General features: G+C 35.6%; 2 protein-coding genes across 2 annotated transcripts in view; one reads left to right on the top strand and one right to left on the bottom strand.

Annotated features, from left to right (window-relative positions):
* LOC127640422 (neuron navigator 2-like) overlaps positions 1-7199 on the top strand; it is an 82758-nt gene extending 75559 nt beyond the window's left edge. The window contains exons 36-39 of the mRNA XM_052122989.1: positions 2123-2319; positions 2862-2980; positions 4130-4333; positions 4781-7199. Coding sequence (XP_051978949.1) covers positions 2123-2319; positions 2862-2980; positions 4130-4333; positions 4781-4906 — 646 coding nt within the window. The 3' untranslated portion in view covers positions 4907-7199. The remainder of the gene's footprint in view (positions 1-2122; positions 2320-2861; positions 2981-4129; positions 4334-4780) is intronic.
* Positions 7200-9433: 2234 nt separating this feature from the next.
* On the bottom strand, positions 9434-12016 carry LOC127640730 (homeobox protein DBX1-B-like). The gene is made up of 4 exons (XM_052123446.1): positions 11659-12016; positions 11409-11510; positions 9831-10033; positions 9434-9736 (listed from the first exon to the last, which is right to left on the bottom strand). Exons 1-4 carry the CDS (start codon positions 12014-12016, stop codon positions 9434-9436), a joined length of 966 nt encoding a protein of 321 aa, XP_051979406.1.
* Positions 12017-12980: the final 964 nt, after the last annotated feature.

Below are 12980 nucleotides of genomic sequence, written 5' to 3'. Positions count from 1 at the left end.
CATCCTTAAAACAAGATAAATGTAACACTTTTTCCTTTCCCCATTGGCAAATCGATTTTTCTTGTTTTAAGCATAAACCTTTTTTAAATGTTTGATTTATATGAAAACAATGCTTGATATCTTATGTTATTTTGCCTCTCAAGTAAATTTATATTTTTTTAAGGATGTCTAGATATTTTTACTTGAAAACAAAAAATCCTCAGTCAGAACATAATTTTTTAAAGTGCATAAATGCATTATAAATGGTGGTTGCTATACCGTCAGTCTCCACAAGAGGACACCTCAAGTATCCAATCATGCCTTTCTCCAAAACATTTGCTTGACTGTGTCAAACAGTGCTGGATAGATTACTTTTAATTTTTATCTGGTACATATTACAATTGAAATTACCTAAAACATGTCATCCTAAAAGATTATATTTCAGATTAAAATTTTAGTAATCTAATCTGATTACTTTTGGGTTACTTCTGATTTAACTCTGTTTATTTGATGTCACATGACTTCCTGTAGTAGAGTCTTAAAAAAATATACTCCATTCTTTATTACCAACAAATACAAGATTCGAAGACAAATTTATTTCAGCATTAGGCTGATTTAGAATGAAAAGATTTTAAAAATCTTTTAAAAAAAATTACAAAAAATAATAGATTAAAAAAGAAGATGAATTAGGGGTATCAATAAATTATGAAAAAAGTATTTAATCATGTTATCTATAAATAAATAAAAAACAAGGGCGTCACTTTGTTTTAAAAAGTGGTGGGGACAGTGGGACAGTTAAAAGGGGTGCCGTTTACATGAATTTTAATTAGGTTATGTACAGATATTTCAAATAATCTTTCACTTTTTTAATAAATAGGCAATTCAAGCACACAAACAAATATTTCCCATAAATAACTTAACTTTATCCCTATATCTGCAACTGTTGGTCCTGAAATTTTGTTAGTCTATGGATAAATACATGGATTAACAAATTTCTACACATGATGACTGATTGGTCTAGGAGTTAACTTTTTTTCCCCGGTTAATCCGCCCTAGTGTAAATTTGATTGTAATAAACCAAAATTACATCCGCACATCTTTGGATGTACAGTATAGCATGAATCGGGACACATGTGTTTGCATTTTGCTTCATGATTTAACTGTACAAGAGCTGCGGAACAATGGAGCGAGTAGAGCACATATCTGTATACACAAAAGAATATTGCCGCTGTCACCTGTCACTCAACCCCACTTATAAAAGCCGCAACGAGCACTGATCATGATATTCAAAATAACACATTCCAGCGCCAGATCGCTGATTATTATAACACACACAAATTAGATGAAACTCCTGCTCAAGAACTGCCAATGTTTCTTCTGCAAGTGAAACTATAAACAAGAAACTATAATAACGAGAGTTAAATGTAAAATTTATAAAGTTAACTTCACCCTAACGAATAATTCATTTGAAACAAACTTTACTAAATGTATTGTTTGCTTTATACTTTACACATATACATTTATACAAAGAGATACACATACTGTATATATAGATTATACAATGTTCATATCAATCTAATCTTTCATACTTTTTAACACCTCAATTTTAAACATTCTCTAAATACAATTTTAATACATTTACATGCTTGTTCCATAATTCCAATTCTTTCATTGTAAACATCTATTTTTCAGATAAATCCGAACTCCACTTTTCTTAAATATACATATTCCTTTCAAATTATAATGATTCTCTCTCTCTCTCTCTCTCTCTCTCTCTCTCTCTCTCTCTCTCTCTCTCTCTCTCAAGACAAACATATTTTGTTAATTTTTTGGTAATAAATGCTTGTAGGTTTTATTCATAATTTGAACAATATTGAAATCCACCAGAACTTTACATTTCAATATCTGTAATTTTATGAATGGCTGACATGTCCCACCCATCACACACATAAATGATGCCTATGCATAAAAAGTAACTCTAATCTGATTATGAGTATTTAAAAATATAATGTAGTTATATTAACTATGCAGTTAAAAGTACACTTGTTTTATTTTTTCTAATTTGGTTACGTAACCAGGATTACCTGCAATCCGTTACCACTCACGCATGTTTAGAGGTGAAAAGGACTTTTTTTTGTTTCAGATGGGTTTTATGTGCCAATCATACTGAACCAGTGAAAGGCTTTCTCGGTCGGTTCCTGCGGCGGAAGCTTCTAGAGACAGAGATCAGCAGTCGTGTTAGGAATGGGGAGCTAGTAAAAATTATTGAGTGGATCCCATTTGTCTGGCTTCATCTGAACCGCTTTCTGGAAACACACAGTTCTTCTGATGTCACAATTGGTGAGTTAGGCCACAGCCAATCACATGGGAGCAACCAAATGCCTGCCAAGAATGTCTCTGCTACTACTGACTAGAACTTGTACAGACTCTTAAAAGTCTTAAAAATCTAACCAAACAAATAGATAAATATATTACCAAAACATTTTTCTCATTCATAAACATATTTATTTAAATGTACAATATAATGTAGTCTTTATAAATACATTCACTCATCTAATGTATGACACTTTTCCAAGCTGACATGGGTAGTTTACCCAAAAATTTAAATTCTGTCAATTTAATCACGTCATACCAAAATGTTTGTACTTTGTGGAAAACAAAAACAAATATTTTAATGAATAACTGGTACATCTTTTCAATACAATAGCAGTGAATAGGGACTCACTTTAAAACTTAAAAAGGACCAAAAAAATCATAAAAGTAGCTCACGTGATGTGTACATCATATTCTAAGTCTTCTGAAGTTATTTAAAAGTCTTCTGAACTATTTTCTTTAATATATTGCATCTTGTGAGACTTGAGCCTGCCTTTTGTCCACCACAGGGCCCCGGCTCTTTCTGTCCTGCCCGATGGATGTTGAGGGCTCAAGGGTGTGGTTCACTGACTTATGGAACTACTCCATCATCCCCTATATGCTGGAGGCGGTGAGAGAAGGGTTACAGGTATGGGAGCCTTCCTTCATATCTAGTATTAGTTGCAATACTGATACTGACTATGTTTACATGGACACCAGAAAGCCGTTTATTACAAGAAAACTGCTGTTGAATAGTGTTAGTTCACCCAAAAATGACAATTCTTTCATTATTGACACCCTCATGCCATCCAAGACGTTTATGACTTTCTTTCTTCTGCTGAACACAAACAAAGATTTTTAGAGAATATCTCAGCTCTGTAGGTCCATACAATACAAGTGAATGGCTGCCAATATTTTGAAGCTCCAAAATCTACATAAGGGCAAAATAAACGACTCTGGTGGTTAAATTCATATCTGCAGAAGCGATATGATAGGTGTGGGTGAGAAACAGGTCAATATTTAAGTCTTGTTTACTGTACATTCTACTCCCTGCTCAGTCAATGTCCACTTCACTTTCACATTCTCCTCCTCCTGTTTTTGGTGATTCATATTCTTCATGCATATTGCCCCCTACTGGGCAGGGAGGAGAATTAATGATACTAATTTGCTTAAAACTTTTCTCACCCAGACCTATCATTACTCCCGAATACATGTGGCTTCTCACCACAGCAATGTAATTTCACTTGTAAATAATAAACATGGCATCTGAGGAAGACTTCGCTATTTTATTCTCAGTTGCTTCGCTTCATTTACAGTTATTATAGAGTTTTTGCTGCGTTTGTTTCCTTCACTTTCTGTTGTGACCTGCAGCGTAATTGCGCTGCAATAGTGGGGTTTACCTCATGTCAAACTCTGGGATTCCCCCAGTGTACAAACACATATATACAAACGAGAAGGACAGCTGCTATTTTACATTGGTGTGTATAAAATTATAGTTTTTTATAGTTTGTGCTTTTCCCACTGTACTCCCAGAAATGTTTAATTCTTTCCGCTGTGTTGTTGCACAATTCTCAAAAGCCTATACCAACGGTGCTATGGCGTTTATGTAGCCACATAGGCCGCGTAATCTGCCCTCTTGTTAACATGACACTTCAGAATACTGTTTTCTGCAAAAACCCTGGAATAAACCGGTTTCTTAAGTGCATGTTATCGTCAGTGATCTGCATTCTAAAGCAAGCACTTGAAGCCTGCTTTTTAGAAAAAAAGTTTCTAAATGTTGTCCATGTGTGTTCTGCAGGTGTATGGGCGTAAGGCAGTGTGGGAGGACCCGGCTAAGTGGGTGATGGAGAGTTTTCCTTGGGTGGCCAGTCCACAGCAGCACGAGTGGCACTCTCTACTACGCCTTAGGCCAGAGGACGTGGGGTTCGATGGCTACTCTCTCTCACAAGAGGGCAGTCCAGGCAAGCAACCTGCTCAGGTCAATTCAGGGGAAGACCCCCTGGTAAGATTTATTTAATACTTAAGATTATTGAACAAATAATAATAGGATAATAATCTTTCAAATGAATAGTTCCCCCAAAATTTTAATTCTGTCATAATTTACACCCCTTCATGTTGTTCCAAACCTGTATAATTTCTTTCTTCCATGGAACACGAAAGGAGATGATAAGCAGAATTTTAGGGACTGACTGGAGCCTCAGTCACCATTAACTTTTATTGCATCGTTTTCCCATACAATGAAAGTGAATGGTGACTGCCTAACATTCTGCCTTACACCTACTTTTGTGTTTTATGGAAGAAAGAAATTCATATGGGTTTGGAATTATGAATAAGTTTTTAATTTAACTTCTATGATTATTTTGGTAACCAAATATGCATGTTAAATCAACTACTGAAATTAACATCATGAAAGTTAAATAACTCTTTGAAGATATTCCCATCACCACAGATGAATATGTTAATGAGACTGAAGGAGACGGCTCACTGCACAGGCACTGAGAGCTACGACAGTGATTCCACAAGCAACAGTCAACAAGATGATATACTGGACTCAACATTAGAATCTACACTGTGAATAACACTTTAAAACGTCAAATATGAAACTTGAATTCCTTTTTTTAATCCCAAAGTAGGCTTTGTATGGAATTGCAGGGTGCTGGTAACCCTCAATATCCCTGAAATTCAAGGTGCTGGTAACCCTTAAAAATCATCATTCCAAACTAAAGGTAGGCAAACAAACATGAAAGATTTCACTTTTACCAGAATAAAAGCACAGACAAGATTTTTTTTTTTATAACTGCAACTTTTTATGAGAGAGCTCAACATTCCAAAACATTATTAAGCTTGAGAATTTAAACGGACATCTAAAATAATTTACTCACCCTCAAGTTGTTCCAAACCCCATACGACTTTCTACCGTGGAACATAAAAGGAGATGTTAGGCAGAATGTTAGCCTCGGTCACTATTCACTTTCATTGCATCTTTTTTACCCCCATATTTGGAAAGTGAATGGTGACTGAGGCTAGCATTTTGCCTAACATCTTCTTTTGTGATCCACTGAGGAAAGAAAATCCTACAGGTTTGGAACAACATGAGAAGTAAAAGAAAACAGAATTTTTATTTTTGGATGAACTATCCCTTTAAATGTCTTTCCTGAAATTGACACTAGATGGCAGTGAAAGTGTGTTCTAAAAGGAGAAGTTCTCTTCCACCTTGATGAGATGTAGCACCTGCTTGCACACTTTTCATTCTTAAGTCAAATTACAGTTCAAGATAATAAAAAAAAAAATTGTGGAATATACAGTAGATCTTCAAGAAACAAGATGGAATTCCACCAATATTGACAGCAAAAACTTTTTTTCCTCATTATATGATTTGAAGTTTAGAATCAAAGTTATTAAAACTTCTGTTAAAACTCAAATTCCCATTCTCTTGTAAGTTTTACTTGCAAATCATACTCTTTCTGAAGTGGCTCTCTATAGGGTTACTAATGCACTAGTGAACTTCTTTGGTGCTTAAATTGATAACAATGCCTTATAACTTTGTGGTGGACTTTATACCTAAATTATAGGCTTTTCTGTTACTTTATATAAATAAAAATAACCAAACACATTAAAGCCTTCAAAATGTGTGACCTAATTTGTGTGACCTAAAAGGGGAATATAGTATAATATGAGCTATATTTCTGTTGCTTTTGGCAACAATAGAGGAAGCGTTGGTAACTTACTGGGTTGTTGGCAAAAGATTTGAAAATATGCAGCCTAATTTAAGAGCTTCTGGGAAGTTAACTCATTATGTGCCAGACAACACTTTTGTGCCTCTTTTTATGCAGTCACAAATAGTTATGTAGATGTTAACTATATACTCAAGTAAATTATACATTCTATGCACTGTTGTTGAATTAAAAAAAAATATAACATTCATCATGGTGCAATATGTGGTAGATTTTTAATCAAACACAAACTGGGGACTATCTCTGATGATGAATAAAATAACATGAATGAAAACCTTCATCTGTCATGTTACACCTTGTAACAACATTACATTCAAATTATGTTGATATCAGGACAAACTGAGTTTTTGTGGTTTTGTATTCCCTGCCTTTTTCTGAATAATTATCCAGCCTCCTGACAAGTGAAAAATACATCAAATTAGTAAGATCTCTGTTCAATTTAAGTTTGTTTATGTTTATCCAAAATAGTTGTTTAGGGGAGAAAGGACCTTCTATTGTGTTTATTATTTGAGGTCTATACTGAAGATCTTCTGGGGGTATTTATACATACATTCACAAAGTTCTGGCAATCGTGTGATGTGCTTTACTTGGAATTGGGGGTTAGAGTTTCTGGTGGCCCCTTCAGGAGTTTAACATGGCATACATTTGCATGTGGTGCAAATAGATTACTGAGTGTTGCTTTAATTGTATGATTGCATTTTCTTCACCCAGAAAATGAAGCGTTTTCATGATTTAACTAGTTTTCTCTTGTTTTCTCAAATGTAATTTGACAGAACACCAATCTTTTTTACATTTTCAGTAGTAGATACCACCAAATAATCTTGCTATTCTTTTAAGTACTGCCAGGATTTTTTTCTTTTACTTTTACACAGCTACATTTGAAGAAGTGTATATAATGAATTGAGAGTTTAAATGATCGTAATAAAAGAAGATGGAAATAGTGTGTGTACTTTACCATATGAATTTGCTGGTAATTTTTTGAAGAATTTTGATTTGTTTGTGTATATTCTCCATTGTACTTTATTTTTGTAAATATTTGGATATTTGTGATTTGTTTCTGTAGGCTCTAAAATGAACTTTTTGAGTTTGTGATCGCACGTGGCCCTTTTTGGAATAAATGTGATAATTTTCCTATCCAACCAACAACTGCTATCAGTTATTCAATTAATTTAAGTAATTGAAACACAAGGAGACCATTAAGTTAGTATAGTGAAATTATGAATAGAATATTTTTCTTTTAATGATTATTTTATTTCTAAACCAGAAGTGTGTGTATATGTGTGTGTGTATATATATATATATATATATATATATATATATATATATATATATATATATATATATATATATATATACACACATACATACATACAGCTGAAGTCTGTTTTTTAACCACTTAGGACATCTACTTTGTGCATGACATGAGTACATTTTCCAACAATTGTTTACAGACAGATTGTTTCACTTTTAATTGACTATATCACAGTTCCAGTGGGTCAGAAGTTTACATACAATAAGTTAACTGTGCCTTTAAGCAGCTTGGAAAATTCCAGAAAAATTAGGCAATTCGATTCTGATAGCATTCTGTCTCCTAGAGATGAAAGAAGTTTGGTGCGAAAAGTGCAAATCAATCCCAGAACAACAGGACCTTGTGAAGATGCTGGAGGAAACAGATGGACAAGTATCTATATCCACAGTAAACAGAGTCCTAAATCGGCATAACCTGAAAGGCTGCTCAACAAGGAAGAAGCCACTGCTCCAAAAGCACCTTTAAAAATGCCAGACTACAGTTTGCAAGTGCATATAGGGACAAATATTTTGAGAAAGGTCCTCTGGTCTGATGAATCAAAATTGTAACTGTTTGGCCATAATGACCATCATTATGTTTGGAGGAAAAAGGGTCAGTCTTGCAAGCCGAAGAACACCATCCCAACCATGAAGCATGGGGGTGGCAGCATCACATTGTGGGTGTGCTTTGCTGCAGGAGGGGAAATCATGGGGTCATTTTTTATTAACTTTCCAGCATGTATTTCACAAACTAGTTAGCAACTTACAGAGAAGACACCGCTCAACTCCGCACCACTTATCTCCGCCCTGTCTACAGAGCCACCGTCAGCTCAGATTCAGCTATGTAAACAGTGGAGCCGGAGCACGCTCTGCTGGACAAACTACGTGATGACCAATTCTAAAGCTTTTTTTTCTGCTTTATATGTTCTGAAAACGTTTTCATATCTGTGCATATTGGTAAACATATACGCTGATACATATATATATATATATATATATATATATATATATATATATATATATATATCTGTGAAAGGCTAGTAACGGCCAATAATATCGGTCGGGCACTAATTAACACAACTAAAAGATTATATCCAGTTTTAGGTCAGTCATTACATAAACTTAATTCTCCACTGAAATGCATATATACCTGTACTTCAGCTGCACATGCACAAGGTACACAGAAATTGTACAATCAGGGTCCAACTCTGTGACCAAATGGGACACAGATCATCCTAATGGTGTCATGACACAAAACTACTGTTTGACAAAAAAACATCATGAATAATAATACAAAAGAGCTTAAAACTATGAATTCTTAATAACAATTATTTAAATGTCCCCTTTAGGTTATCGTTTGAGTCATCAACACATAAAGTCTTTTGATTTTCAAGATAAGTTCAAGGTAGTTAGATATCTGAGATATGAGCCCAAAACTTGACATTTCAAGTAATGTTTAATAAGGACAACTTATTTGGAATGACAACATTAGAGTTTACAGTGTATGACCAATAGTTTTATCACATGAATTTCAGATCTCATCCTCTGACACAAATAAAAAAGAATAATTCAGTTTGGGAAAGATCAAATCTGATTTTAGGTTGTTTGTCTGATCACTTAACTTAATTTCATGTTTCCTGCAGGCCAGATGAAGCACAAATGAAAATTTGGTGTTTGCTTTGGGTTTTTAATTTGTAAAAATATGTTTTTCACATATACATATTTACAGAAAAACAGTATATAAAATAATATAAGAATTTTAAGTTAGAAATGTTCCATCTACATGTTTTAGATTATAGACAGAGAATCAAAAATCATCAAGAAAGTGTAGGCTCGTTATTATCTTGGTATAAAAATGCTATACAAAATATTCATACAAAACACTTTATACACACTGCAAAAACGCAGCATTAACGTCACAAAAGTGTACTTATTTTTGCAATTGTAAGGTTTTCCTTTCAATTAAGATCACAAGTTGCCAGCTGCCGTTGTGTGAATCAAAGCACGACCACTTTTCTGAAAATGTGTCTCCAGTTTTGTGCATAAACAGAAGTAATTAGAAATGACACAGTAGTGTGTGATTATGACACGGTTATTTCTTCGTCCTCTGATTCTGAAAAGTCTGAGTGCTTGTAGGAAATTGATGATGGCAAGAAATGTAAATCAGCGTAGTGGATGAGCTCGCGAGGTGGGCAGAAACGTGCGCGCGGGCTTTCGACTCTCAAACACTCCTCATTTTCAGACTTTTTTCCAACGTCGCTCAAGTCGGGGTTAGGGTTCATTTTCGTAGGTAAAGTTTGTTCCCTGCAGCCTCCTGACGACAGAAGCTCTCTTTCTTTGGAATTGCGCCATTTCATTCTTCGGTTTTGGAACCATATTTTTACCTGGCGGGAAATGGTGAGCGAAATGTAAGCGCGCCAATTTACCTCAGAAATTTACTAGGGTGTGAATCGATAAATTTGGACAACATGTTCCTACCTGAGAGTCTTTGAGACCAAGTTTTGTCGCCAGTTTCTTTCTGTCTGGTTTGCCGATGTACTTTTGTTTCTGGAACGTCTTTTCCAGGGCTTTGCGCTGCACGTCGGAGAAGACAGCCCGTCGCAGCATTCCTCTCCTCGGCTTCCCACGAGCTGTGATGGGCCATGCGAACGTTCCGGGAATAGGCACAGCTGAAGACGATACTATAAGAAAAAGAGGCAAATTTCACCATTAGACGGATTTTAAAAATCCAATATTAGCAACTTTCCCCTCAAAATAATCTGTCGTAACGAATCTTGTCCAAGAACAGGAAGTAGTCCTTAGGCTTGTAATGAAAGTTGGTTTGAGTGATACGAAAGAGGAAACTAATTAGCACATTGCTTGGTTCCCAAAAGCATTGGTATGGTAACAGGGGCTAGCAGTCATTCAGAGCGCTCCACTGAAAGATAGAGGTGCTAATGAAGCGTGGACGGTAATTGTGTAGTAATGAACTGACTGAAAAAGGCTTAGGACAGGCCACTAAAGCCATATATTACAGCCACAAAAGAGATTTACACTTAAAAACTAAACACAACGGCATGCCAGGGACATTTTGCGAATACTGATGGTGGGGGACTATGTTTGCCCTCAAATATTTTCATTAAATGGGCTCGAAAAGCCATTCATACTGCTCAAGATGTTTTGTTGACATTCACACCGCCGTGAAAGGAATCAGTCTATTATCGTCTATTTGAATGAGTGCACGATCTACACGTTTTATAAGCCACTTTCAAAGACTATTTGTAGCACGCATTCATTGGAGTGATGGACATGAAGCTTAATGCAAACTAGACCCAATTTTTATTGGCGTTATTTGAGTTTTACTTGATAGATTTAGCGTTTACCAACATGCTTTACCTCATGCAACATGAGGACACATGCGGTCCTCGTGAAATTATTTAGGGTAAATTCTGATTTTTTTAATCGACATAACTCAGTTGTCGCTAGAGAACAGAGAAGCCTAATTAAGACTACTTCACCTTGTTAAGCAATTTCCATGCTGCTACATGAGACCAAAAATTTAGCTTGGACGTCCCGTGAAAACTCCCCACACGCTATGTGGTCTTGTGAGAATATTGAAACACTGAAAAGAAGCTAATAGGGGAATTAGTCCATGACTGGTAAATGCCTATCAGCGGCATGCTTAAGTCAACGACGGGTTTGTGTGTGGCTGCCTAAAGGGAGCTGACCAATTGGTCATGGTGCTGAAAGCATTGTTGGCAATCAGTAACTAAGTACACTGGCTCGGTGGGAAAAGGCAGCGATGAAGAGACGCCAACAGTTTTGATCGTAAGAGTGGACCCGCCTTAAATTGGAACCATGACAATTCCGGCTAATTTGTGGATTAGGGGAAGCAGTGCAAAATGTCAGCAGTCACTGCGTTTGCTAAATAGGGCATCAAATTAGCGAGACTGATTCCACAATGTCCTACAAATTCCAGCATTCGAATTAGATTCTGAAGACCCATCAGTTTGAACAAATTAAGAAACGACACAACATTTTATAATAATTGCAATAAATAAGGAATAGCTGACCCACCTGGGAAATATGATGCTCTGAAGAATGGGTGGAATGAGCCATCAAAATATTGGAACGGAAATGTTTTCGTGTGCATCCCTTGCACTGAATGAGGAGGTGAATCTATGGCATAAAGTAAAGGGTGGCCACAATCAAATAAACAATGATGACAAACATGGAAATGGTTAATAGGCTACATAGAAAGACAAATATTACAGGCTTGCTGACGCTTTTACAAAACATACACTGCCACTACATAAGATAAACCTACAGTTTCGCGTTGTTGACGCAAGAATTGCATTCACTCCAAATTTCAAATAATTTGGATCGTTGTTGGAAATCGATGTTTGAGGCGAGCTTGATCTTTTTGGCAAAGATGTAGACATGGCAACTTGGACTGGCGAGGTGTTATTCAGAGTTGTGGCTCCCGTGGCTGGAGGAGATGCACTTGGAGATGGGATGCTCCTGTGCATGAAGGTGGGAGGTCTGCTGATCCGCAACAGGTCCTCCACCAGGAAACTCGAGTGCGTGGTAAACGCCGTCTGTAAAGAGGTAGGGAAGGATAGCGCCGCCGTGGGCCGCAGAAAGTTCGGGTACATCGCTGGTGGCGCAATAACACTCGGCAACATAACTGCACCGTTTTCGCAGAAAATTAAAGCGAATAATTCAGGTGGTGCTACTCTCTCACCGCAGAGGCTTGCGTAGTTTAGGGACCAAGAGGGCTGTCTGAAGGAGCTCTTGCCCATCCCTCTTTTCCAGGGGTTTTATAGTGGACCGCTGGAGAAGCCTTTTCAGGGGCGACAGCTCTAACAATGAAGTTCAACCAAAATCTCCCCGTGATGTCCGTTTACTCTAGAATTTGAGCGCCCTGATTGGACAAAAAAATAAACAATTTTAGACTGGATTAGACACATGCAAACCAAAGTTAAAAAAAAAAAACACAAAAAAAAAACGAGGAGGGACTTTAAAATAGCTATTAGTTAATAATAATCATTATCGTAATGCATTTCAAACGTTACAAATATTGCAATCAAAGATTATTTACGTTGCAAATAATCCGCTGGATCCGGGGATTTTCGGATAAATTGTTTTCTTTCTAGCAATTTATTTGGAGACAAATATTTAGTAAAAGGAAAACCCAACTTTATACTGTCCAGTGCATGGTTCGGTTTTATAAAACTTGTACATGAGTGGGCAGTATTTGCCCTGGAAAAACAAATGGTGTCTTATCCATTTATATATAAAAAAAGAAATGTAATCAATACAAATTATTGGAATGTTGAATGAAATCAACATCAACTCATATTTTATGCCATGGGATGCAGGATAGAATATAAAAAATATATAGGGCAAGGGAAGTTTTTTTTTTATTATTATTGTTTTTTTTTGGCTTAATTTCTGACCCAGAATAAATATATATATATATATATATATATATATATATATATATATATATATATATATATATATATATATATATATATATATATATATATATATAATAATATAAAATAAAAATAAATATATATAGGCCCTATATATATTTATTTTTATATATATATATACATATATAGGGCCTATATATATTTATTT

Source organism: Xyrauchen texanus, chromosome 49 (genome assembly GCF_025860055.1).
Source record: "Xyrauchen texanus isolate HMW12.3.18 chromosome 49, RBS_HiC_50CHRs, whole genome shotgun sequence".
Lineage (NCBI taxonomy): Eukaryota > Metazoa > Chordata > Actinopteri > Cypriniformes > Catostomidae > Xyrauchen > Xyrauchen texanus.
This window is presented reverse-complemented; position numbering and strand designations above follow the sequence as displayed.

Coding starts and splice junctions, on each gene's coding strand:
- LOC127640730 (XM_052123446.1), bottom strand. CDS start 12,016: ATGTTGCCGAGTGTTATTGCGCCACCAGCGATGTACCCGAACTTTCTG. Junction 11,511..11,658: donor TGCGTCAACAACGCGAAACT/GTAGGTTTATCT, acceptor TTTATGCCATAG/ATTCACCTCCTCATTCAGTG. Junction 9,737..9,830: donor TTGGTCTCAAAGACTCTCAG/GTAGGAACATGT, acceptor ATTTCCCGCCAG/GTAAAAATATGGTTCCAAAA.